We start from the raw sequence: 27,535 nt of genomic DNA, 5'->3' as shown, positions 1-27,535 counted from the left end.
ATACTAAAACTTGAAAAGAGACTAAGCTCTGTCTCTTGTAAGTCAGACAGAAACTAGAATAGATCAATTAAGGAGTCACACATAAGGTATAATGGGTCAGTTAAGGTGAATCATCTGTGAACTGCAAGGGGGGGGTGGGCTAGGAGCTAATCCTACTATTTAAGGGGTAGAACAAAACATTTCAGAGCTTTACTAGAAAGGCTCATACAGATTCAGCTAGAGTTTGCTGTGAGGGAATGGTTAGTTTGCTTTTTATTGTTGTGTCTTCAATTACTTTTTTCTATCTTGTATACTGTGATTCATTTTCTTTACACTGTGCTTTACTTGAATTCTGCTTTTTAACTGCATACTGAAGCTTGAAAGGAGACCACATCTCTCTATCTTGTAAGTAAGACAGAAATTAGAATATGTCAATTAAGGAATCACACATAAGTAACAACAGTTCAACTAAGATTAATCATCTGTGAACTGAAGGGGTTGAGCTAGGAACTAAAGCTTTTATTTAAGGGGTAAAATACAACATTTCAGAGCTTTACTGGAAAGGCTCACCCAGATTTTGCTACAGTTTGCTGTGAGGGAAAGGTTAGTTTGCTTTTTATTGTTGTGTTTTGTATTTATTGCCTTTTTTTCTATTTTGTATACTGTGATTTGTTTTCTTTACACTGTGTTTTACTTGTATTCTGCTTTTAACTGCATACTAAAACCTGAAAAGAGACCACAGCTATGTCTCTTGTGAGTCAGACAGAAATTAGAATAGGTCAGTTAAGGAGTCACACATAAGTTACAACAGGTCAGCTAAGGTTAATCATCTGTGAACTGAGGGGGTGGAGCTAGGAACTAAACCTTCTATTTCAGGGGTAAAATAAAATATTTCAGAGCTTTACTGGAAAGGCTCACCCAGATTCTGCTACAGTTTGCTGTGAGGGAAAGATTAGTTTGTTTTTTATTGTTGTGTTTTGTATTACTTTATTTTCTTTTTCTATTTTGTATAGTGTGATTTTTCTTTACACTGTGTTTTACTTGTATTCCGCTTTTAACTGTGTAAAAAGAGCCCACAGCTCTGGCTCTTGTGAGTCAGACAGAAATTAGAATAGGTCAATTAAGGAGTCATACATAAGTTACAACAGGTCAGCTAAGGTTAATCATCTGTGAACTGAGGGGGTGGAGCTAGAACTAAACCTTCTATTTCAGGGGTAAAATAAAACATTTCAGAGCTTTACTGGAAAGGCTCATCCAGATTCTGCTACAGTTTGCGGTGAGGGAGAGGTTAGTTTTCTTTTTATTGTTGTGTTTTGTATTACTTTATTGCCTTTTTCTATTTTGTATATTGTGATTTGTTTTCTCTAAACTGTGTTTTACTTGCATTCTGCTTTTAACTGCATACTAAAATGTGAAAAGAGTCCAAAGCTCTGTCGCTTGTAAGTCAGACAGAAATCAGAATAGGTAAATTAAGGAGTCAAACATAAGGTATAATGGGTAAGCTAAGGTGAATCATCTGTGAACTGTGGGAGTGGAGCTAGGAACTAAACCTACTATTTAAGGGGTAAAACAAAACATTTCAGAGCTTTACTGAAAAGGCTTATGCAGATTCTGCTACAGTTTGCTATGAGGGAATGGTTACTTTGCTTTTTATTGTTGTTTCTTCTATTACTGTATTACCTTTTTCTATTTCGTATACTGTGATTCATTTTCTTTACACTGTGTTTTACTTATATTCTGCTTTTAACTGCATACTGACACTTGAAAAGGGACCACAGCTCTCTCTCTTGTGAGTCAGACAGAAATTAGAATAGGTCAATTAAGGAGTCACACATAAGTTATAACAGGTCAGTTAAGGTTAATCATCTGTGAACTGAAGGGGTGGATCTAGGAACTAACCCTTCTATGTAAGGGGTAAAATAAAACATTTCAGAGCTTTACTGGAAAGGCTCACCCAGTTTCTGCTACAGTTTGCTGTGAAGGAAAAGTTACTTTGCTTTTTATTGTGTTTTGTATTACTTTATTGTCTTTTTCTATTTTGTATACCATGATTTATTTTCTTTGCGCTGCGCTTTACTTGTATTCCGCTTTGAACTTCACACTAAAACTTGAAAAGAGCCATTGCTCTGTCTCTTGTGAGTCAGGCAGAAATTGGAATAGGTCAATTAAAGAGTCACAAAGAAGTTACAACAGGTCAGCTAAGGTTAATCACCTGTGAACTGAGGGTGTGGAGCTAGGAACTAAATCTTCTATTTAAGGGGTAATATAAAACATTTCAAAGCTTTACTGGAAAGGCTCATCCAGATTCTCCTATAGTTTGCTGTGAGGGAAAGGTTAGTTTGCTTTTTATTGTTGTGTTTTATATTACTTTTTTGCCTTTTTCTATTTTGTATACTGTGATTTGTTTTCTTTCCACTGTGTTTTATTTGTATTCTGCATTTAACTGCATACTAAAACTTGAAAAGTGACCACAGCTCTGTCTCTTGTGAGTCAGACAGAAGTTAGACTAGATCAATTAAGGAGTCACACATAAGTTACAACAGGTCAGCTAAGGTTAATCATCTGTGAACTGAGGGGGTGGATCTAGGAACTAAACATTCTATTTAATGGGTAAAATAAAACATTTCAGATCTTTACTGGAAAGGCTCATGCAGATTCTGCTACAGTTTGCTGTGAGGGAAATGTTTGTTTTTTATTGATTTTTTTTGTATTGCTTTTTGCCTTTTTCTGTTTTGTATACTGTGATTTGTTTTCTTTACACTATGTTTTACTTGTATTCTGCTTTTTAACTGCATACTGAAACTTGAAAAGAGACAATAGCTCTGTCTCTTGTGAGTCAGACAGAAGTTTTTCCAACCCTCCCACCTGGTTACTTTTATTTTCTTAAACACCACTAGTTACCTGCCCCTTATGTTAATTTGACCATATATCCCATTTCCTCTCTGCTTTTACTGGCTGGTGTGAGTAAGCACAAATTATCATTTTGTCAAATCATCCCCCTTCAACTATTTAAATTTATTGTCCGTCCTGCTGTATTCCAAAGTAGCAGAATACAAAAGTAACCACCCCCTTTCAATTTATCTTGCTGTTTTTAAAATAGTGACTCTCCACTTAAACTTAACTTCTGGACAGGTAAAACTTAAGTTACCTACTTTCACATCTAACACCTCTAGTGCACACTGCAGTGTTTAGGATAAACCATTTTTTCATCTTACCTTTTTATTGCAAGACCACCAGTTATTGTAGAGCCCACATTCTGCTTCTCAGTAGTCATCTTGGGATTAGTGCTTCTGTTTTTTCCTGGTGAGAAAAGGAGTGCAGTTACATTATTTCCTGGAGACTGCTGATCACCAGAAAGCTTAATAACTGCTTTATAGGTGACAGATTAGAATCTGTGCTTATATTCTGGTCCTGGTAAGAGTAGGAGCAGAATGCATTGATTCCTGACTCTTTCTTGTTGCAGAGTGACTGTCTGTGCTTAACATACCTGATTGGTCTGGTTACTATTTGAGGCATCTACCAGGAAAAGGCTACAAGCCTGCAGAGCCTTGCATTATCTGGGACAAGACTGTTGATCACCAAACAGGCTGTGGCCTGCTTCTCATCTTGGGATTGGTGCTAAAACTAGTTCGTTTTAGCTAGAACTAGCCAGGTTTTTAATTTTAGCACTCAAAACTGTTTCCTTGTGCTCAGCACTTGCTCAGAATTCGTTGTAAGCACTAAATAAACTACAAATTAGTACATCACTCGACTTTCCTCACTTGTCAAGAAGAAAACAGTTTTTAGTATTTAAATTAATAAGTACCTATCCAGGCATGTCCATGGGTTAGCTCGTGGTGCTTTCTCCTGTCCACCAGATGAATCTGGGCATCTTGGGGCAATGTAGCAATTGCCTCATGTACACTGACAACCCTCTCCTCCTGCCACCCAACACTACAACCTGTGAGAGATGCACTTTTATAGCCAAACTGGAAGCCAAGGTCTCTCCTGCCAAGACTGGACTATTCAGACAAGAGGAGAAGGTTAACACCTGCACCACACCACACTCAACACATAGTCCTGCAAAACCCACACTACCAAAACCCATATATAGAAATACAAAGCACACACCCACATTCACGGAGGCTCTCAATAAAAATCTGCTCAAGCAACAGAGACCTCCCAAGCTGAAATGCAGACAACCACCACCCCCCCAACACTACCCAAATGACACATAGCCCCCAAAAATCACTGTGCCACTCAACCTCAGCCCATAAGGCAAAACAACGTACCCACCACACTAGTCATAGGTGACTCTATAGTTAGGCACATGGATGTCCCACTCACAAGGCCAAACAAGGAGAAAGTTACTGTCAGCTGCCTATCAGTTGCCAGGATCCGTCACATAATGCACGCACTCAGGTCACTCCACAACAAGTACAAATATGACTCTGTCATTGTCCATGTTGGTGTGAATGACCTGAGATGTACCTCCCTGGACTACATGAAAGGAGACATGGAGGAGCTCTAGGATCTTTTAGCCCAGGCAGGTATGACCGTAGCCCTGGGTAGCATCCTGTCATCGCCCAGAATGCTACCACAGTACAAGGACAAAAATGACTGACTTCAACAATTGGCTAAGCTTCTGGTGCCATTCTGAGGGGATCCAGTATCTGTCTGCCTGGGACAACATGGTTGACAGACCACGATGCTTTGCCAGAGATGGCCTGCATCTGTCACCCCTGGGATTCCGGATACTGGCTAAGGCTCTTTCCACCCCTATAGTGCCTTTTTAGGCAAGGTTTAAATGCTAAATTCACCACTGTAACAGCTACAAGCAAGCAAACTCTGAGGGTAATGCTACTCAGTGCTAGAAGCCTAAATCTCAGAATGCACTCACTCAAGGCACTCCTTAAAATGAAGAAAATCGACATCTGTGCAGTGACAGAGACCTGGTTCAAGGCTCTAGAGAGCACCCCTACATTACCAGGCTATAATTAATACCATACCTTTCGGCCACCTAACCTGGACCAAAACACTAAAGGTGGAGACGTGTCCATATTCATTAAGGATATTCACACCTCCAGGCTAGTTGCTCAACATAATGCATCTGAAATTATCCAAGTGTGACTAACACTGGGAAAGACTGAAATCCATGTTGTAGCTTGTTACAGATCCCCCACCATGCCCCAGGATTCCCACTCTTCTTTTCTTAAGATACTGGAAAATATTAAGGTACAGCCCAATACCTTAATTATGGGTGATTCCAACTACCCCACAATCAACTGGGAAAACTACTCATGTACCATCTCATTTGCGGTTCAACACCTTCAACGTTTTCTGGAATTCATAAATTCCAATGCCTTGGATTATCTTATCCACACCCCCACCAGGGGCAGCAATATCCTGGACCTGGTCATTACCAATATGGGTAATCGGTGTTCCACACCAGAGGTCAACTCCTCGTTGGTCAGATCCGACCACAAGCTAATTACCCTAGACATCCATATCCTAACCCACCCCCCATTAAGGAAACCACCATCAAAAACTACTACAAAGCCAGCTTCATGCTTCTTAAGACAGAAGTGGGAAACTTCATGACACACATGCAGACGGAAAATAGAGGTACAACTGCTGAATCTTACACAAATGCACTGTATAAGCACATACATGAGTGCATGGATCGTGCCATCTCCAACAGAACCAAGATGCTATCCTCCAAAAAAAGGAAGCCAATCTGGTGATCCCCTGCCATAAACAAGCTCTACAACAGAAGGAAGAAGCTGTTGAAATAAGAGTAAAATTCAAAGATTGGAAGAACTCCCTGGTCAGCCTCAGCAGGGAGCTGAGATCCCTCATAAAATCCTCCAAAGCCAGTTATGAAAATAAAATTGCCACTGATTCCAAACATAACCACAAAGCATTCTACAGCTATGTCAAGAATCTCAATGGCAACACTCAGATCTGCTCTGAGCTACAGCACAATGACACTAAATATACAGAGCCAAACAATATTGCCAACATCCTGGCAGATAGGTTCAGTGCTAACATTACCTCCCTCTCACCCTACAAAGGGCCCGTTTTAATACCAGAAGAATGCAAAGCCCCTGTAATTATGAATGAACAGGTAAAGACCGCACTCTCCAAAGCCAAGAACACAGCATCCATGAGCCCAGACAACATCCCAGGCTGCATACTGCATGAACTACAGAACGAACTGGCACCCCACCTAAGTACCATGTTCAATCATAGCCTCACCTCAGGCTATGTGCCTTTTGAATGGCACACAGCGACGGTTATCTGACTCCACAAAGGGGGTGCCACCATGGACACCAGAAACTACTGCCCCATTAGCCTGATGAGCAAAGACATAGGTAACCTCCAAACCCTGGACCCCATTCAGTTTGGGTTTGTAAAAGGTAGATCATGTCTACTAAACCTGACTGACTTCTTTGAAGCAGTCACTAGAGCCGTAGACGAGGGCAAGGTAGTGCACACAGCCTATCCTGACCTCGCCAAGGCTTTCGATACCATCCCCCCACTCTGGAATTATATATAAACTCAATAAACTGGGCATAAATCCCTATGTCACAAGATGGTTGGCCAAATGGTTCACTGACAGAACTGACACAGTAAACGTAGCTGACTCCAAGTCCAACTTCAGACCAGTGATGAGTGGAGTACCACAGGGTTCGGTCCTGGGTCGTCACCTGTTCGGCATCTACTTCTTTGAAGTACAGGCAAACACAGAAGGTCTTTGGTTAACAAAGTTCATAGATGACTACAAACTGGGAGCCATAATAGAATCACCTAATGATGTAGACATTCTACAAAAGCGCCTCACAGAGACAGATGCTTGGTGTCAAAGTCATGGGCTCCAGCTCAATCCCAAGAAGTGCATTGTCATACCCTTTGGGAAAAACTCGGTACCCATGAACTACCACATAGGTGGTAGCTCACTAAACACTGAGAGTGTGATAAAAGACCTCGTGACACAGGTGGACAGTAGTCTCTCCTTTGATAACCACATTGCCACAGTAGTCAGGAAATCCTTCTATTTGGCACACCTCATCACAAAAGGATTCTCCTCTAGAAAAAAGAAGGTCATTGTTCCTCTCTACTCATCTCGTATCAGACCCATTATAGGGTACAATGCCCCATTTGGCATGTATCTCACAAGACACCTGCAACAATTGGAAAGGCCACAGAAATACCTCACTAAGAGAATTACTGGCCTCAAACAGATGCCATACGCAGACCACCTAAAAAAAACTCCAGCTCTACTCCATCGCATATCGTCTACTCAGAGGCTATCTCTGCCTAACATACAAAGTTATGTCAAACCCAGAGCAGCTGGACATGCTCCTGGGACCTAAACCTTGTCACCACAATAAACAGAACATGCTGGAGGGATAGATTCCTGTCCCAGAGACTTCCCATACTCTGGAACAAACTACCCATTCATGTCAAGCAAAGCTCCTCATTGGCCCTCTTTACGAAAAATGTTGACGACTGGATGGGAAATAGAAAATTCACTCCAGGGATCACTTCTGCAGCACTGCTTGACAGGGGCACAGGAAAATAATTTTCTTGGGTGGCAAAATCCAGGGAACCTTTTTGGCTAGGCTTATATAGGCCCCAGGGCCAATAGCCTAGTACGTACCTATGAACCTATGAACCTATGATACATGGGTGCAGAGGATTCAGTGGTCTGAATGGAGAGGTGATAAGTTAGCAAGCAAAGGAAAGTAGTATTGCTGGAACTGAATTAATCTGCAAGTCTTGTTAAGTACCTTCATGAGCTGGACCCTGTTTTTCACAAAATCTCACCAAGATGACACTGATATATAGACTGTATTTTATATAGCATAGATCATGGACAGAAGTAGGTTAAAAATTTTAAAAAAAGATAGCCGGAGACACAAGACCCAGGATAAAAAAGTGTGCAATCCTGGTAGGCACACTGGTGCCAGGACTGGACAAAATGACAGTGTAAAATCCTCAAGACACAGAAATATTCCTACAATGGTGCTAGGCCATCCCTCCTCCAGGTTGTAGAAGGAAGTAGCAGTCCACAAAAATCACAAAAACTGATATGCCAAAAAAGAGCCATAAAGATGATAGAGTGGACTATTGAGGATAAGAAAGAAATAATCTATTGTTAGTATTATGCAAGAAGCAAAGAATTTCCAGACAGAGGATATACAAAAAGATTGAGAGAAATTAGAGAAAAGAAAAATACTTCCACCAGAAAAACTGTCAGAAGCTTCAAATAAAAATGTGTGTTCATTAATACAACATATTTATGAAAAACATTATATAGACCAAGAAACCTAGGGCTGTTTTGATAAAGAAGCAACTGAGGAAGTGTGAAAATATAAAAGAGCAAATTCGAGAGACTTTTGAAAGTTGTAAATAAGAAATATGGACATGGGAAAGCAAGAGAGACCTAATATGGTGCCATAGTTATACAAAGAAGAAAGCTAAATTATTCAACACAAAAAGGCACCCCCAAAGATATTCAAAGAGAAATATAGGCAAATACATCTAGTTATAGAAAAATTCACAATAAAATAAAATTAAGATCACAAAGAGGGAATGCAGAACAGAAGAGAAGTAAAATAGATGTTAAAAATAGAAGACGAAGTTTTGGAATACAAAGTGAAGGATTTAGTGTAGAAAGTCCAACACAGGATGCATCACAGTATGATGGAACAACAAGTTCACAAAGTTAGGAGAAACAGGAAGAGCAGGAGGCATCTGAAGAAGAAATATGGACATGGGAAAGAAAGAGAGATTTAATACACTGCAATAGTTATGCAAAGGAGAAAATAAAACTAATCAATACGAAAAGAGTAGCACCAAAGATACTTGAAGAGAAATACAGCAAAGGCATCCAGACATGGAAAATTTTACAATACAAAAACTAAGAAAACAAAAAGGAAAAGCAGAAAAGAGGCTTAGTAATGGAGAAGTTAAAGAAATACAAACTGAGGTTATAGATTACCTGCAAAGTGAAGAATTTAGTGTAGAAAATCTAACTCAGATAATATTGCAACAGGATAGAGCAATGGATCCCCAAATTAAGGTGAAACCAGTGGAGTGGAAAGCATCTGATCAGTTGCCATATGAAGATACTTTGGAGCCTTTCATAGGAAGCCATTACAAACGTTCAGCTGAAGTTGCATAACAAGAGAAGAAAAAGGAAACTGTGGCAACTCTGACACAGTCAATGTTGTGGAGTGATAGGCCAGTGAGCTCCCATATGAAAGAGCAACGGATGACACAGGATGAAACTGAAGAGAATGCGGCAGAGGAAGATGGAGAAGACAGAATGTTCCCCCAGTTTAGAAGAGAATGATCTAAGCGAAGAGTTGCTTTATTTAATAGAATTAGACAGACATATTAAGATCAATTAAAAAAAATATACTACAGAAAGTGAATAAAACCCAAAATGTTAGATGTTTGATAAAACAAATGAACACAGTAATTAGGACTGTCCAGAGAGATTCATGTGGTATAACAGAAGCCACTAGGGCATATTACTGTGCAGCTAAATTAATAACAGATAGGCTTACCTCATAAACACAGGGTAATAAATGAAAGGAAGGGTAGAAATCAAATGCCATCATGGAAGTATCGAATAGAAAATACTATAAAGCAATTAAGACAATGTCACTGTTAGAAGAGTATGGAAGAGAGAACAGATCAACAAAAGTACTCACAGATATGATAAAAGCAATGCGCGGTATTAGAACAGATGAGGATCTATTGTGCATTATCACAAATAATAAACTAAAACCAGCACAGGCAGAAAATTTTAGAAGATATGCAAATAAATATAAAGAAAAAGTACATAATAAGCAACTTACTGATGATCCAAAAAGGTTTTATAGAGAACTGGGAAATAAAGCAAAAAAAATTGAAATATCTATGAAGATACTGTGGAACATAAAGATGCTCAATGGATAGAAGAAGTAAAAAAAAAAAGAATAATAAGTTCAAATGAACAGGATATGAAATGGGATGACATAATGGCCAGAGAGACTGAAACAAAGTTAAGAAAAGCTCCCAACTGGAAAACCCCAGGACCAGATGCAATACCTAACTTCTGGTTAAAAGTATTAACATCTTTACATGAAGATTTAGCCATGAGTAAGAACTAATTATATGCTCACCCAGAACAGACACCAGCCTGGTTAGCAACAGGAAAAGCAATACTCCTACTTAACAGTGAACCTGCAATGTATCCTAAAAACTATAGAACAGTAACTTTTGTTTTGAATATGTATAAAATATACATTGGAATTGATGCTGACAGAGTTTATAGTCAGAAGAAAACTTAATCATGACAATAGAACAAAAGGGTAATATAAGAAAGTCATATAGAACAAAGGATCATTTGTTGCTAAATGGAGTCATAACAGAGAACTGTAAAAAGAGGAAGACTCCAAGTATGGTATGGACAGACTAAAAATCATTTGACAGTATCACACATTCACTGATAAAAGAGTGCTTAAGAATGCATAAGATACACCCTACACTGATCGATTACATTACAGCAACCACGAAACAGTGGCAAACCACTTTGCAGTTAAGCCATGATAAAGAATAAATTATTATTCAAAGGGGGATAGTCCAGGGTGAATTTCTGTCATTGCACTTAACCCATTAAGTTGTTTACTTAACAGATTTGGTCTTGGTTACAATTTGTCTCCCAGAAAACAATAAAGTGCAAAGACATTTCATCTTCTTTTTGTAGATGATTTAAAACTGCATAGTTCATCAGATGAAGAACTGAAAGCACAACTGCAAGTGATCAAAACTTTTTCAGATGATATAAGAATGTCATTTTGTCTTGAAAGCTGCAGCACCAAGAAAACATCGGTTTGGGACAGGAATGTGATATAAAGGAACTTGAGCAAGAGAGAGTGCATACATACTTAGGAATTGATGAAGGATCAACAATAAAACATAAACAAATGCGAATAAAACTTAGTACTGAATATTTTAGAAGACTTCTATTAATACTGAAAACAGCACTGACATCTAAACGAAGTCTAAGCTATAAACAAATTTGCTCTTCCTGTTCTAACTTACAGTTTTGGAGTGATTGACTGGCCCCAAAAGGTGTTGGACAGGATGGACAGGAAAACAAGAAGGATGTTTCCTGCTTGTCAAATGATTTATAAAAGATTATATATTCCCCATTCTAAAGGAGGTATAGGCCTTCTCGAAAGTGATTACATGCACATATCTGCTGACCTCACAAGACCTAAACATAGTGAAAGTTTTGAAACATGAGGTGAATAAGTCAAAGATGTCTGCCCTGCTTAGTTTAGCAGAAGCATATTGGCGTCAATCGGGAATGGAAATCAAGCCAGAAGTTGATAAAAATCAGGAAGCAACTTAATGTGCAAAAAAAAACAAAAAAAAAAAACGAAAGAATATTTATTTTTATTTATTTTACATTTGTTGACCAGGATAGTCCATCTGGGTGTGAGCCCATTTTCAGCGGAGGCCTGGGGAGAAAAGCTCCAATAAAACAAGAATGACATTGACAGGTACAGTGTCGGTTTTTCATAGAATTTAACAGAAATATCTAGAGACAATAAAGAAAGTACAATATATAAAAGAGAAAGTTATTAAAATATAGTAAAGTCATATATATATATATATATATATATATATATATATATATCAATATATATAATTTTTTTTTTTTTTTTGAGGGCAGGGGTCCATCTTTAGTTGATCATTTGAGTATACTTTAATACGAGTACATATGTATACCCTTACAAAAAAAAGAAATTATAAAATTATACTCTTATTGTAGGTACCTGATAGGTGGTGTTAACAAGTGGGAGTGGGGTATACATGGAGACTATAAAATTTAGGAGATGAAATTTGATGTGGGCTTAAGTGGTATTAGCCTGGCTTTGTGCAGGAGCAGAGCCAGTTGTTAGTGAGGTGGTCTTTGAGCAGAGTTTTGAATTGGTGTAGGTTGGTAGCATTTAGGATGTGTCAAGGGATTGAGTTCCAAAGTTTAGAAATGTGGTGGGAGTAGAGGGCATCCCCGGCTTTGTTGTTGCTTTTGGATACTTGGAGGAGTAGTTTGTGCGAGGATCGGAGTTGCCGAGTGTTGGTATATGGTTGGAGTAATTGTTGTAGGGCTGGGGTTCTGTTTGGCTGGTATATTAGTTGGTAAGTAAAGACAAGTTGGGTATAGGTTAGTTGTTGTGGGAATTCTAGCCAATTTATTTGTTGTAGGGCAGAGCAGTGGTGGGACCTATATGGGGAGCTAGTGGCGAACTTGGCTATTTTATTGTAGGCTGATTCAAGTTTGGTAAGGTCAGTTTTGTTAAGGTTTGTAAAGATGGGAGAAGTATAGAGAGCAGTAGATAAGAGACGAGTCCTCGCAATGCTTAGTCTAGAATGGTTAGCTAGGAAAGGATTAATTTGGTAAAGAGAGCCTAGTTTGATGTGTGCTTTTTTAATGGTTTGAGAGAGGTGTAGGTCGAATTTTAATTTGCTATCAGTTGTGACACCTAGTAATTTGGTATGTGAGCTGGTGTTTATAATTGTGTTGTTGGAGAAGTGGATTTGAAAATTGTCTGAGGGATTGGGTGTTTTGGTGGGGAGAAAGAGCAGGAGTTTGGTCTTGTTTGGGTTCAATATGAGGTTAGTGTTAGTTAGCCAGGATTCTACTTCTAGGAAGGATTGTTGTGTTACAATCTGTAGTTGTGTCAGAGAGGGATATAATATAAGGTAAAGGATCAGATGCTAAGGCAAGAAATGTGGAAAATACATAAATATAGTTGCAAATATACAAAATTCTTGGAACAACCCCATGTTGATGAGGATCAAATGCAGGAATGGTTAAGGAGAGGTGAGTTTAAACCAAAAGACGAAAGGTTAATATTGGAGGCCCAAGATAGTGGACTACATACACGTTGGTTTATAAAATCCATTAAACATATGGGAGAAACAGACAAATGTAGGTTTTGTAAAACAGAATTGGAAACAGTCACACATTGTGTTGCAGGTTGTGATACACTAACAGCAGAAGGACCGTATACTGAAAGGCATAATAATGTGGCAAGACTGTTGCATTGGGGATTGTACAAACATTATAATACTGAAGTACCTAAAAAACATTGGAAACATGAGCCACAAAGCATCATAGAAAATTATGAAGTTTATATCACATGGGATCATCCATTAACAAAAGTTCAAAAAATAGATGCAAGAAAACCAGATATACGTAGTAGTCCATGAAAAGAAGACAAAAGTAGCATTGATCATTGAAATTGCTGCACTCAGTGACTACAGTGTCTAACGCACAATGAGTGACAGGATCATAAAATACCAGAATTTGCAGGCAGAAACAAGAGCAATGTGGAAGAAAGATACCCAGACAGTTCCGGTAGTAGTAGTAGTAGGAGCAATGGGTCTTATAAAAAAGAATTTGCAATCATACTTAGATATGTTACCAATACATGTAACTCCATACAAATTGCAGGAGTAGTCATTACTGGGCACATTGCGGGTGCTGCAAAGGGCACTTCTGGTTAACATCAAAGATTGAAACAATACTAATTTCATGAACTTTAATCATACTTTGACTTTGGAATGGGGTCCATTCCCATCATGGTATTAGACACCTAAAAAAACTTGGAGAAATTAAAAAAAAAGTGCAGAGGATTATTTCCAAAGGTTATATAATTCCCTTTTCCCTATCCCCTCCTTTAACATTAAACAAAATATCCAATGTTCCACACAGTCAGAGGAAAGCAGCAGATTTAGAAATAAAAATGCTGCTAGAAAAAAGAGTCATCCTAGAGGTCCCCCAGACAAGATAGAATCCAGAACTTACTCAAGATTATTTTTAGTGCCAAGGGAAACAGGGGACTGAAGACCAGTTTTGGATCTCAAAAATCTAAAGAAATCTTTTCAGTATACAAAGTTCTGGATGGTCACAGTTCAGTCCATTTTGCCTTTCCAGCACAAAGATGACTGGACGTGCTCAACAGACCTTCAGGATGTGTATCATCACTTACAAATGAACAAACAATCCAGAAGACACTTGTGCTTCTGGCTGGGAGCCAGTCATTACCAATTCCCAGAACTGCTCTTTGACCTCATCACAGCCCCCAGGGTGTTAAAACTGCAGGGATTCCAGGTGCTGCCATACCTGGATGACAGGTGCATAACTGCTTCAACCAGGCATCTTCTGATAAAAGCTCAAGACTATATACTCCAGATTTGCTATCATCTAGGAATAACCATCAGCCATAGCAAATCTCAATTTGGACCATCTCAAACACTAGAGTTCATAGGGGCCTAATTCAAGACAGTATCATTGACAGCCTCCCTTCCCTAAGCAAGGATACAAAGTATTCAAATTCAAGTCAAACAGATACTTCAGAACTCTTCCAAAAAGATAATTCAGAATTCTTCTCTATCGGCTTGATTGATTCTACAAGACTTGGGGTCAATGTCTGCTCCAATAGTTCTAGTTCCACTAGCAAGATGCCATATGAGAATTCTTCAATTGACCTTAGCAACTTAGCGGTCCATTCTTCATCAACCTATGTTCACCCAGATCAGGATAACTCAGGCATGCAAGAAGTACCTCTCATGGTGGACTCAATCAGATCTGGTATTACAAGGCCATCCCTTCATTCTTCCTGAGTCCAAAGCCATAGTGACCATAGATGCTTCCCAAATTGAGCGGGTAGGGGGACTAACTGGGAATGACTGTCCAATGCACATGGTCCCCTGAAGAGTCCAACATGCATACAAATGTCTTGGAAATGACAGCAGTGCTCATAGCATTGCAGGCCTTTACAGACTCTCTCCATTCCAGGACAACTGCAGTTCAAATGAACAATATGTTAGTGGTGTGGTACATCAACAAACAAGGAGGGTCCAGATTGTACCCCTTGTGTCAAGAAGCTCTGAGAGTGTGGCAACGGGCCATCTCATTCAATCAAATTTTGATAGCAACACACATTCTGAGGAACTACAACGTGATAACAGGCAAATCACACAGTTCCATTATGTTACCTCACGAGTGGTCTCTCAACATGAGAGTTGTGGAAAAGATATTCTGCCAGTGGGGCCAACTTTGCTGTGACCTCTTTGTATTTCCTATCAACAATAAGTGCAGCAGGTTCTTTGCCCTGATCCCTCCCCTGGGGAAATGACCAAAAGATGATGTTCTTCATGAGTGGCCCCCTGGTCTCCTCTATGCATATCTCCCATACCCAGATTTCTCCAGCAAGTATCTCGATTAAAGAGCAAAGTCATTCTAATTGCCCCTTATTGGCCTTGTTAGATTTGGTTCTTTCTTTGTCCTCATCTAGTTTACCCTCTATGGATTCTGGATCCAATTTCAAACATCCTGTCTCACCCAACAGACATGATTCACACAGACCTTTCAGGCCTAAAACTGACCGCATGGTTTCTCCACTTCCATTGATAGCTAGATAACCTAGAGGCTCCTCTCCTGTCCAGCATATATTTTATTTTCCCTTAAAACTTCCAGTAGGAAGATTTACAGAAGTAATTAGGAAAGATTTGTTTTTTGCATGCAGCAAAAAGGCAATGATCCTTTTTCAGCAGTAGTACATAAAGTTCTTAAGTTTCTGGCTACGATCTTTAATAAAGGGGCTAGTTCCTCAACTGTTAAAGTACAACTAGCTGCCAATTCAAATTTTCATCTAGGCATCAACAATTTCATCTTAGCTTCCTCAAAATTTTGTCAGGCCTTTATAAGGGGTACCCTTCTTATGAGACCACCTTATAAAGATCCAACTTCACCATGGGATTTAAATTTAGTATTACAAGTTTGAAAGTCTCCCTTTGAACCTGCAGCAAAATGTAAAGTTTTTAACGTGAAAACTATCTTTTCAGTAGCTATAATCTCTACTCAAAGACTTTGTGAGTTCAAGCCTTGTTTTCTAAGCTTCCTTATTTAATATTCCAGAGAGAGAGGGTAGCACTACAAACCAGTCCTTCCTTTCTTCTTAAGGTGGTGTCCGAATTCAACATCAATCAGTCCATTAATCTTCCGGTTTTCTTTCCAAACTTCATAAATAAAGGTGGATACATGTTACATTTGCTGGACCTTCACTGACAGTTAGGTTTCTATCTGCTTAGAACAAAGAATTTCAGAAAAACAGATCAACTGTTTATTTCTTTTACATAAGCAAAATTAGGCAAGCCAATTGCAAAAGTAACTTTAGCCAAATGGTTGACTGATTACATATTCTTTGTTTATAACAAATTGGGGTTGTCTTTGCACAAACCTTTGAGAGCCCATTCAACCAAGTGCATGGCAACATCATCAGTATTTTTATCCAGGTCTTCCATGGACAATATCTGTGCGGCTGCAACTTGGGCTAGTCCTCATACTTTTATTACACATTACAAATTGGATATAGTCTTGAGGGAAAGAGCAGCCTTCGGCTCAGCAATGCTCAGGAATGTCCTTCCTTATAGTCCTCCCAGGGATTCAGGTATCTGGGGACCCTGACCCAGTTGTTGAGGAAGGAATGAAAATTGACAAATCAGATAAAGAAGTTATGCACTCACCATAATGTTCCATCTGCGTTGCTCATTTTCATTCTTCCTCAATTCCCCTCCCTCTGACCCCCTACCATTTAGTTTATAACTTCTGGAAGAATGAAGTGGTTATAAAGGAAACAATGTTACTTCTTTTGAGCTCCAGGTATTGGTTTCTCATACTAGTACCTTAATATCCCTATGAAGCTGTAAGGCCAGCAAACAAGATCTGAAGTATGTTAGGGGAATAGACCATTATGGGTAAGGGAGGAGCATGAGAGTTCCAGTAGCTGCAATCTGTAAAAAGCAGCCAAGTCGGTTCCAAAGGTCGGATTTGAACCCAATTGTTGAGGAAGAATAAAAATGGACAACTCAGATGGAATGCTATGGTGAATACATACACCTTTTTTTGTCAAATAGCCATTATTGAGGTCTGATTGACGAGACACAGAATGTTACTTATGTTCTGCTATGTGTAGTATTAACTGTTAAATTAAATCACACACAGTGTTGAGAAAGAAAATATCTCTCTCTCTCTCTTAATGTTATTTTTCTGATGACAAAAACAGCACATGAAGGTGTACTGCTACATGTTCACTTCTGTGTGCCACTCTAGTACTGTTGACAATAATTTGGGAGGTGAGCAGTATTAAGTGCCTGAAAAGCATGGCAAGAACTTTTTGTTTCTAGTTAAAGGTATATATGGTCTGTTATCTTTAAGTTCTCATGATCATTTGCTTAGTATTGCTCCTATATAAAGAAGTTATCCTTCTGTTTTGTACTTTGAATAGCTTTCTGATGCATGAAGATGACTCGGTATTATTAAATGGAGAGATGAAGAGAACAATCAGTTACAAATTCAAAGCATTCGGTTTCTTTCCTCTTTCTCTGTTGATGAGTTCCCTCAACTTAATCATAAAGAAAGAAACTGTGAATATCACAGAAACAAGGAAAAGTTCAGTTATTGTTTTCATAAAGCATTCTAAAGTACTGTAGAGTAAAATGTGTACATCAGATGAGGCAAAGAAGGGACAGATTAAAACTCAGTTCCGTAAATGACCTATGGCATTAATATAAAGCAAAGCCACGGTGGTGCAGCGGTAGCATTGTTGCCACATAGCAAGAGGTTCTCCCATTCGATTCTCGGCTGAAGCGCCTTCTGTGTGGAGTCTGCATGTCCTTCCTGCAGTCGAGTGGCATGCAAAAGACATGCTTAGAATGCCTTCATTGAAGGTTGGGCATCGAGCTGGTACCTCGGCACCCGTAAAAATATCTACTGCCAATCATTAGCAGACCGGAGTTCCATTGTGGTGACCCCTAACTGAGAAAAGCCGAAAGAAGAAGAACAGTGATAGGTTAGAAACAAATAGAATAAAACAGAAAATGGCAGTGAGAAGTCAATCATTAACATTTAATACAGGCAAGGAAAGAACAGACGCATAGTGAAAGAAATGCATTTCCTGGTTCAACATTTATGCCATAGTACTCAACACAACAGAAAACAGACAAAAAGTACTTCATTCACAAATGGCTAAAGACCAAATAAATGGTATCTGTTTAGTCATTTACCTAACAGAATGATAGTTTTCAAGATGTTACAGACAAATACAGATTGAGCCAATATACAATTCAAGACTTATTAATTTTGGTCTGCTTTTCCTGAAATGAGTCCATAAATATGGGGTCTATATTATATGTTCGAAGTTTTAAAACTTCGACGCTCATATGACTGACACCATATGAGCAAAGTTTTAAAACAGTGAACATATAATAAAAATAAACAAACGCAAAAAAAACCTACCTGAATGCTCTGAGTGGGGGTGGGGGGCAAGACCCCCCCCCTGCACCCCACACACCCATCACTATGCAAATATACCAAGTCTGAGACTGCATTACAGTAGTGAAGTAAAGGGAAATATTCCCTACAGCGATCTCCGTTGAAACTTGTGAGCTTTCAAAAGTTCGCTCATATTGTTTCAACCATATGAGACTCGAACTTTTGAAAGTTCACACTTCTGATATAGACCCAAACATGTACTACATAAATTTAACATAGCTAACAAAAAATGTGGGCTCACATATGAATCATCATGAAAAAATACAAATTTCCAATGCTACCTAATCAGGAAGCATGATGAAAATTGCATTAAAAGAGGGAGATATGGCACTTGAAAATCTACTTGGAACTAGATTGTTTATCTGGAACATACGCAAAGAAAATACATGCTATATGCAAAGTAACTACTGCATTTTAAGTGCTAATATGTATGAAAACATAAAGAACATGATGTTGCCTCAGAACAAGTACTAGGCAGGCTGAAATAAAATAACCTAAGAGTAAACAGAAAGAAGTGAAGTACATCAAATTGGATCTGGAGTTATATAGCTTTACCCTGTTTGAAAAAGGTGCTCTCTCCTCATCCAGTAAAAGTGAAAACCGTTTGAGAAATGTCATCTCTCACTACAGTCAGAAAAATATGTAGTCTTCTAGATATGGCTATTTCCAGAGATAATTAATGACTAAATTTGATACCATAATGAACCCTGAAAAATATTTAATTTAAAAATCGGTTTCTTTTGTGTGTTGTCACAAGCAACATGTGCTTGATAACTTAAAAAAATGCCTCAGTTCACAAGCAGTCATGTTCTATTTAGACCTCTTTCCATGACCACAGTGGAAGGAGATGCAGACTGATTGGCTTCAGAGTTATAACTAGATCCATGAAGGTCAGCCAAGTTGCAAGTTGATATTTCATTCTCTTTCTTCAGTATTTGAATCTCTAACAACTGTGTGGTCACATTACCCTATCAGTATGCCAACATAGTGACTACAGATTCACAGAGAAAATGTTCAGCAAGACATACTTATAACCCAATGCTCAGAACAGGCTAGTAGCCATTGAAGGTTCAACCTTAAACTGAATGCAATACAAAATGACAGAGGCATTCTGGCAGATTACTTGTCAAGAAATGCTCTCAAAAAAACAGAAAAAGGAAAATATGGTCAGAAGCAGCTAATAGCTATGTAAACATGTAGAATCTGCAGTGCCTAGACCTTTACTACAAGTTGTTTTACTCTGTATTGTACATACTACAAGTTTTTTACTCTGTATTGTACATATTCATTTGTCTTTGTAATTAAAATTTTTGTACTTTCAAATTTTTTGTAATTTTTGTAATTTAAGTTGATAAATTTATGTACTGTGGAGCTTTTCTGCCTAGGCCTCCACTGAAAGCAGTTTTCATAAGGCCCAGTGGACTTTCCCAGTAAACAAAACACAAATAAATAAATAATCTTAAAAGAAACTGTAAATAAAACCGAGAAAGACTTTGTAATACATACATTTAATACTGATGTATTAGCACACTGAAAAAAAAATCAAGACTGATGATCCAGAGTGCAAAACTATACACTGATATTAGATAATGAGAAGTAAAATTAAGTAGTTTACCATAAGAAGGGACCAAGGAATGGTGCGAGACTGAACATACCCAAAGCCTTCGCAGAAAATGCAAAGAAACTTTGAGTTCCACCTGTTATCAAAATTATGACAATAAAGTCAAATAAATCTGATTCCTACAAATGCATGAGGCAGTAGAGATTGCTCAAAGGCAACTGCATCAGGCCAAAACTTCCAGTAAAAAGATGGTACATAAGTAAATTGCTGAACTACCCAGGGGAGCCCAGACTAGCCTAATGTCAATTTTTATAGTCATATGAAGAACACAACTATACAGTTGTCATTGATAGATACAGCAAATTCCTAGATGTGGAGACTGTGTTAACTACAGCAGCTAATGGGATCATCACAGTTTTAACAGCATTTTCACCTTCCTGGTGTAACAGATGTCTTAAGCTCTGACAGTGACCAAGTAATGAGTAGTCAGCATTTTAAATAGTACTCTTAAAGCTGTAGCATATGTAATACAGAATTATTCCTTTTGTGGGATCATCTAGGATTCACTATTAGATGCCAACTTTATACCCATTGAACCCAAATTTGTCAATCCACAGTAATTAGAAATAAAATTGCCAATCTACATTAGTGCAAACATATCAGGGAGGCAAGCCCCCTACATCTCCATAAAGGGGACGTTGCCACATTCCATACCTATGCCCCTTATTTAAACACAATAACTCTATGGTCACAACTATGGAGAAAAGAGCACCCTGCAAGGCTGAAAACATCAGCTGCACACACTGATTTTGCTGTATACCGAACTGAGGGGAAATATGGTTGGGGAATCAGGACTTGGTGGTAGGCAACAATTGAACAGTTAATTGTTGACCATATGCAAAAAAAAAAAAATATATATATATATATCCCCTTTGTGACCACGTGCTGCAGATGTAATTAAAAGACTGCATAGAGAATACAGTCATAACCATCATAACAGAGTAGAGGCACTGTTGATGCCTTGAAAGCATTAACCACCACAAAAGCTTGATTAATCCATTTACAGCTGTCACCCCCTGCCAACCTACTTTTTATGAGCCAAGAGAAGTGCAAAGACTAACGTGTGAGATAATGAGATTTCTTACAGAAAGAAACAAAAACGAGATAATATGCTGATAGAAAAAAATTATTGGGACTAAAACAGTTCTACAAAAAATAGACTGTATGGATAGCAACTCAGTTTAAAACCCTATGGAAAATCCCGAATAAGAGGATCTGTCATTACAGTTGTTAATGGAGGAATCAGTTAACAAGAGGCTCTTCATTCTCTAAACCCTCAACCAATTAAAAACAGTAGAAAGGGTTTTGACATTTGAAATAATTCTGCATCAAATAATGACAATCCCATAGATTGGTCTGAAAGACATAGTGCCATGCACTGGAGGTTTCAGCAGTCAGTTAAAAGGCTTTATGTCAGAGACTGTGTATGCAATGCCTACAGTACTGCAATGTCATTTCATAACACTTTTTTTTCTTTACATGTACTATGAACATAGAAAATGAAAAATATCTTAAGGAAATCAGAGGAGAACATGAAATGTACTATTTCAAAATGCACAGCAATGGGATAGGTATGTGGAATTCATATATCAAGTATGTACATTGCTGTAACTAAAAACATTAATTTAACAACTGCTTTCTCTTTTTGCAAGCCAGGTTTACTAGTTAAGTATGTAAATCACATGTAAACTGCCCAGCCTGGAAAATGAACCTTGTGTAAAAATTAAAAGGGGTTGTGGGGTTGAGGTCAAGAAGATATCTCAGTCATACCTGCAAATTCAACAGAGTATATTTGGTTGTTCATGGTTGAATCATAACAGTATAAAAAAATAAATAAATGCTTTTATCATGAGGACTGGTCTTGGCAGAATTTGGTACTAATTTTTCAAGAAGCTTCCCGTTGAATTAATCATTACCAGTCTTTAAAAGAGTGATTTGATTGGTGTAGTGCTCTTGCAGTGATTGGTAATGTCCTAAAGGAATTCTTTTAAGGCCATTGCTTCTGATAGAGTTGTCTGTTTTTCAGTTCTGGCTTGGTTTGTGGTAACTGAACTTTGCATATAATAAGAAGTTAGATCCAAATATCAGATTCTATTAGCTGCACGTACAACTTTCAGACATTAAATGTGGTTTATCATGGTAATCAGTAAAGTGAAACTGAAAACAGGTGGTAGATTGAGTGCTGAACTGTAACATACATAAACTAGCTGACGACCAATTTCCCTTTTGGGGTAGGTAGCTTGAGAAAGATTTGCTGTATGGCCTGGAAGCCTCTGCTGTGGCTGAATCAAACTAGTCTAGAGATGGAAATAAATGGGTGTGGCACAAGGGGGCTGATGGGTAGCCTTTGATGTCAAAGTGTCTGGAAGCACACTAGAGTGCTGTGACTGGTCCACTGCTCTGTGCTAGTGTCCCAAAGCAGGCAGTGCAAGAGAAGTGTGTGCCGGTATCTTAAAGCAGTTTAAGATCACTGCTTACACTTGTGTGCCTAAGAGCTACTGTTTGATTCCAACTGAAGAACCACAGGAATGCATATTTTATGCTAATCTGTGAAACGTTTAATTTATTCATTCATTAAGAAAGAAAATGCATATCTCACTCATTGACAAGCAGGTCAATTAGGAAAGATGTTGAAGTCAGAGTTGTAGCAAGGTCATTTAATGCTGTGGGGAATGTTTCCATTTGATCTCCCCTCAGTCTGCAAGCAGTTCTACTTAAATGATTACTGATAATGCTTTCTGTGACTGATGAGCACCGTTTTTTTTTGGTGATCACATCCTCCTAGTAACTTGTACATGTGGCAGCAGCCCCATTTGCCCCAGCCTTGTAAGGCTTTGTCTGCAGCTCCAGGCCCACATTCTAAAACAGACCCCAACCCTCAATGTTTTTTTATCATTCCTAAAGTTTGACTCTGACTTGATTTAAATAAGCAGACTGTGTTAGGTGTACTCTGATTAAGGAATGCATAAAACTATCTGCCTTTCTTGTTTTTAATAAGACACACACAACATACATTTGTTTCCTTGCTGTCAGTCTGCTGGCTTTTTTGTGTGTATGCCTCTCTCTCAGATTTATACACAGCACCTGTTCCTACAGAGATGCCATGATGCAGTGTCAGAGAGAGTCATTCAAGAGAAAGCAAGTAATTTAAAAGTAGTAGGGAGAGACCTAGTCTGTGTGGCAATATCAGTGTGGCATGTACGCTGTGAAAAACTGCTACATGATCTATTTTGTTTTGTCATTTAGTTCAGTTATCAACATGTAGTGGAGCTGCAAGTAACACAGGGTATGTGGTAGGTTTTTATTTTTGTCAGTGGTATTAAGTGCAACTGCAAACCTGTGCTGTTGGGGATGTGGTTGTCCATGGAGAGCAAATAAAAGTCAACATACAAAGCCATACATCATATTATGCTGCTCTTATCTCAGGCTGAGTCATGACCTTTGATGTGAGTTAAAGGAATATTGGGGCAGCTGGTATGCAGGCTTAACAACTAGTTGGAGGGAAGCTATCCAATTCTTGACCCCATTTTTAAACCTTAACTGCCCTTCTAGTGACCATCTTCCTTTCCCATTACTAATGTCACAGATTTGCTATCCTTGCAGTTCATTTCTGCCTCACATAGTTATTTAAACCTTTACCAATTTTACTAATATAGATAATTATTTAATTAAATATGTACTTTCTGCCTCCATTTATTTCATGCCCTTAATTTATTGCTACATTTCTGTTTCAGATATGTACAAAATAATTCTCTTGCACCTCATTTCCCTTAGTTGTAGTGATAACTGCACTTCATGGAGAGGCAATAATTATCTTCTTAACTTTGGGGGGGGGGTTGCTGAACTGTGATGTGCTTTGTACTATGCTGACTGTTATTCAATGTGGAACTGAGCTGTGCTATTAGTGCTCTTGTCTTAAAGCCATATTATGGTACTTTGCTATATTTTCACTGTTACAAATGCAGTTTTCCATTATATTTTCACTACATTGGTGTAGTTTGCTGAATGTTTTATAATTGAGAAGCTGTGAGTGGTACTAAATGTGCACTTATTTTAGAAATGTATTGTAACACTAATGTTCCACAATTTTAGGGTTGTAGTACAGCATTAATCATGTTATACTATGACTTGAATTTGGTGCTAACTTTGTTTTCATCGTAGGGCTAAAATTTGACACTGATTTCGCTTGTGGTGAGGCTGGCAGTATTACCCAGGGTATCAGCTAGTTTGTGTGTGTCCAAGCATAATACAATAGGATTCATGAAGCCTGCAAATTCAAAATTAGATTCACCACATTTGGAAAGTTATTTTCCTCAGGATTTGATGACTTGGTGGTAGAACAGTAAATACGAGTGGTGGAAGTGAGTTCTCCAACTGCCTGGGGGGGGGGGTGCTTCCCCACCCCCCCAAAAAAGATATTAAAACTGTCTTAGCTGAGTGCGCTGAAGCAGCACTCAATAAATGCACTGTATGTGAGTGCCACTGTAATCATTATGCAGTTTTGTTCTAACCATGGGATTATGATTTGGAGCTAACTGTGCTCGCATTTGGGACTGAGGATTTTTTATTTTTTATTGCTGTTTTGAGGAGGTGTTTTTTTCTTGCCCCATACTTGATAACCATCAAGGCCCTGGAACACCTATGCTGAACATCATACCTTACTGGTAGATACATATGAGAATACACATTTTAATTGTGCTTAACATAATCCCATCACAGCTAGTTGACAGCTAATCATCTAAACACAACCCAGTGAACCTCAGAAAGGAATACTAGCTTGAATCCTGCGCATGTGCATGCATGTGTGAGTGACAGGATTTTGATAAATCCGACTATCCAATTACTTGTATAAGATAAATCTGGACTCAACAAAATATATGTGACAGTTCAGACCTCAATACAGCCGATATATGAGAAAGTGTGGCTCACGTATCTGTATCTTTATAGCCCCATCACAAGTTTCCACTCTAGGCATTCGAGGTCATAAATTCAGCATTGATGATAAGCATATACCTAGGGGGCTTTAGTGCTGTCAATGTGTATAAGGAACAAGGCAAGCCTTTTTCCAACTCTTGAGGACTCTTTGGTATATCAAGAGTATACAGACATGCCAATTAAAGGTGAAGAAACCCCACAAATATATACAACTAGATTAAATCAGCAAATCCCATCTACTAAATTTCCCAAGTAGGAGGCAAGAATATCAGCTGTCAGTGGTAAAAGATTACAACAAAGAAACACACGGGTTACTTCTCCCTAAGTTATTAAGTTCCTACAGTGGTATAATTAAAATCACAGGACATTATAGACCTATTCAAACAGATAATTACTGAAGTGTATACAAGCAGTACAGCACTGATCACAGAATGATTCATCAAACAATAGTCTGTTGATAATTTGGGCTAAAAATGCTGCCTTGACATAAACAAGAGCTTTTACTGTTGCACAAACAGCCAGAAACTAATCTCTTCTTCACAAAGGAGTAGTCTTGCAATTAAAGTTATGGAGAACAGCACACTGAAGAAAACTGATTTTTCTTTTTCAAGGAAAATGCTTTCAATAGTTCAGCCTTACCATATAGGGTTTTGTGAAATCTGTCTGCAACTGTTTGCCAGATAGCTTGAAATATAAGCAGATTTATACATGAAAGTTCTAAACCTATTTTTTAAGTGGAACTGTGATGAACGACACTGAGGCATTCAAAAGAATGGGGAATACTAATATTAATTTGATGGTGGAAGGAAAGCAGAGTCATATTTTCAGGGTAGGGGAATTTATATGCCACAATCTGAGCAGTGTGTTTTGCTCTGGGCATTTCTACAGCTCTATGCTCACTAAACAAAAATAGTACTAAAGTAAGCTTGCTTAAGTTAAGCATCACTTAAAAGTGGTGCTCCAAAACTAAAGCATCTTATTCTAACCTGCTGCAGTATTGCTTATCAATAGTGAGAAACCACTGCATACACTCAAAACTAGAGTTTAACCACAGCAGCACCTTTCACATTGTGAAATTAGCAAAGTGAGTAGTGTAAGGCAGCTAGATTCCTAGAACAAGGCATCAGAATCCCTTTCTAAACAGCACTATTTGTACAATATCTGTAATATATACACAGAAGCTAACAGATGAGAGAAGAAAAGTAGTGCTGTAGAAGCAATATTACAACTCATATAGAATACATACCATACCATTCTCCAAGATTTTCAAAAGCTAAATTATATATAAGTGGCATCAAAATAGTTATCCATAACTTCAAATAATTATATGCATGTGACATCAAAATGTAACAAAAAAAAATTATTTACTTTTACAATATCAGATTATAATGTCACAATGTGAAGATGCAGAATAAAATCAAGTCTGTGCTATGATGTACTGATCTGTGGATGTTTTGATAGTGGACAGTAAAAAGCATACCAGAATATGCATTTCATACACATGGAAATAGTCTGTATGAAAATGATCATTTCCCCTGCATACTTCACACACACAGACACACACACACACACACACACACACACACACACACACACACACACACACACACACACACACACACACACACACACACACAATTACTGTACTGTCAAATATAGAAAAGGCATTACTGTTCTATCAGTGGGCTCACAAAGAAAACACACTTCTCAATACAAGACAGCAACATATTATAATACATAAAACTTTCATCTCCATGCAGTGAAATGCTTACTGTCCACATATTCAATCACAAAGACCGTTCCTCGTTCAAAATTGTGCATCCAGGTAATGTTTGCCCAGTGGGTGTTTGGCAAAGCTGTGACGTTCCATATTGACCGGCTAAATGGAACTAATAAACAGGCAAGAACAAGAGTTAGAGAATTGAATTATGAGGTATGGGTTTTCATTTATTGTGCTTTTGGGAAGGGAAAAAAACAGCCAGCATTAGCAAAGGATGAATAAACCATTTAAAAGGCATGCTTGCACTTCTCTGCATCCTAACTCCATGCAGCACTAAGTCCATGTGATTGGCTTTCAAAATTTGTGCAACAGAGATTGGTAAAGAGTAGCACCTGATAGTATAAATGCCCTTATCTTACAGATATCAAGTTATGTGGAGTGTTGACTGGTGTTCACCAACTCTGGTTCTATTTGTAGTGCCACTCCTCCAGTGTGTGTCAGGAGGGCTAGATAAAAGACGAATCCTAATTTTCCCAAAAGTACTATTTAGGAATTTAATTAGCAGACTTGTACAGTTTTTTTTAACTCAATCCATCCAACAGCACTTGGTTTTGTCCAGTAATAGTGGTGGCATATGGCTTTGACAGTAAAGTGAAGTATTTCATTAAAGTTTCTGGATGTGGCAGTGATGTTAAATCCTTTAACGTGCCACTACTGGTGATGAATAATGCCCTTTATTGGTACTATAATTATTGTACTTTACTGGAATTTTCCATTGAATCTACAGATAATTATTCTTAGTATGTGCAAATGAGGAAAAGGCAATATAACTTGGATTTGTTGGATATATTTATTCTGCAGACATGAGAAAATAGTTATGTCAAGGCACCACTGT

At 38.2% G+C, this 27,535-nt stretch overlaps 1 protein-coding gene across 30 annotated transcripts in view; it reads right to left on the bottom strand.

The window, feature by feature from the left end:
• The window catches only part of NFASC (neurofascin), a 2,999,343-nt gene that overhangs the window by 212,342 nt on the left and 2,759,466 nt on the right, over positions 1 to 27,535 (bottom strand). For 24 of the 30 annotated variants that reach the window (XM_044076767.1, XM_044076768.1, XM_044076766.1 and 21 more), the window contains one exon: positions 26,693 to 26,809. The exons of the other annotated variants lie outside the window; for them this stretch is intronic. In XM_044076767.1, the coding sequence (XP_043932702.1) occupies positions 26,693 to 26,809 (117 nt within the window). The remainder of the gene's footprint in view (positions 1 to 26,692; positions 26,810 to 27,535) is intronic. 30 annotated transcript variants of the gene reach the window in all.

Source organism: Protopterus annectens, chromosome 7.part0 (assembly GCF_019279795.1).
Source record: "Protopterus annectens isolate FY-2018-M chromosome 7.part0, PAN1.0, whole genome shotgun sequence".
Classification (NCBI taxonomy): Eukaryota; Metazoa; Chordata; order Ceratodontiformes; family Protopteridae; genus Protopterus; species Protopterus annectens.
The sequence above is the reverse complement of the archived record's forward strand: the minus strand, read 5'-3'. Positions and strand labels throughout refer to the sequence as shown.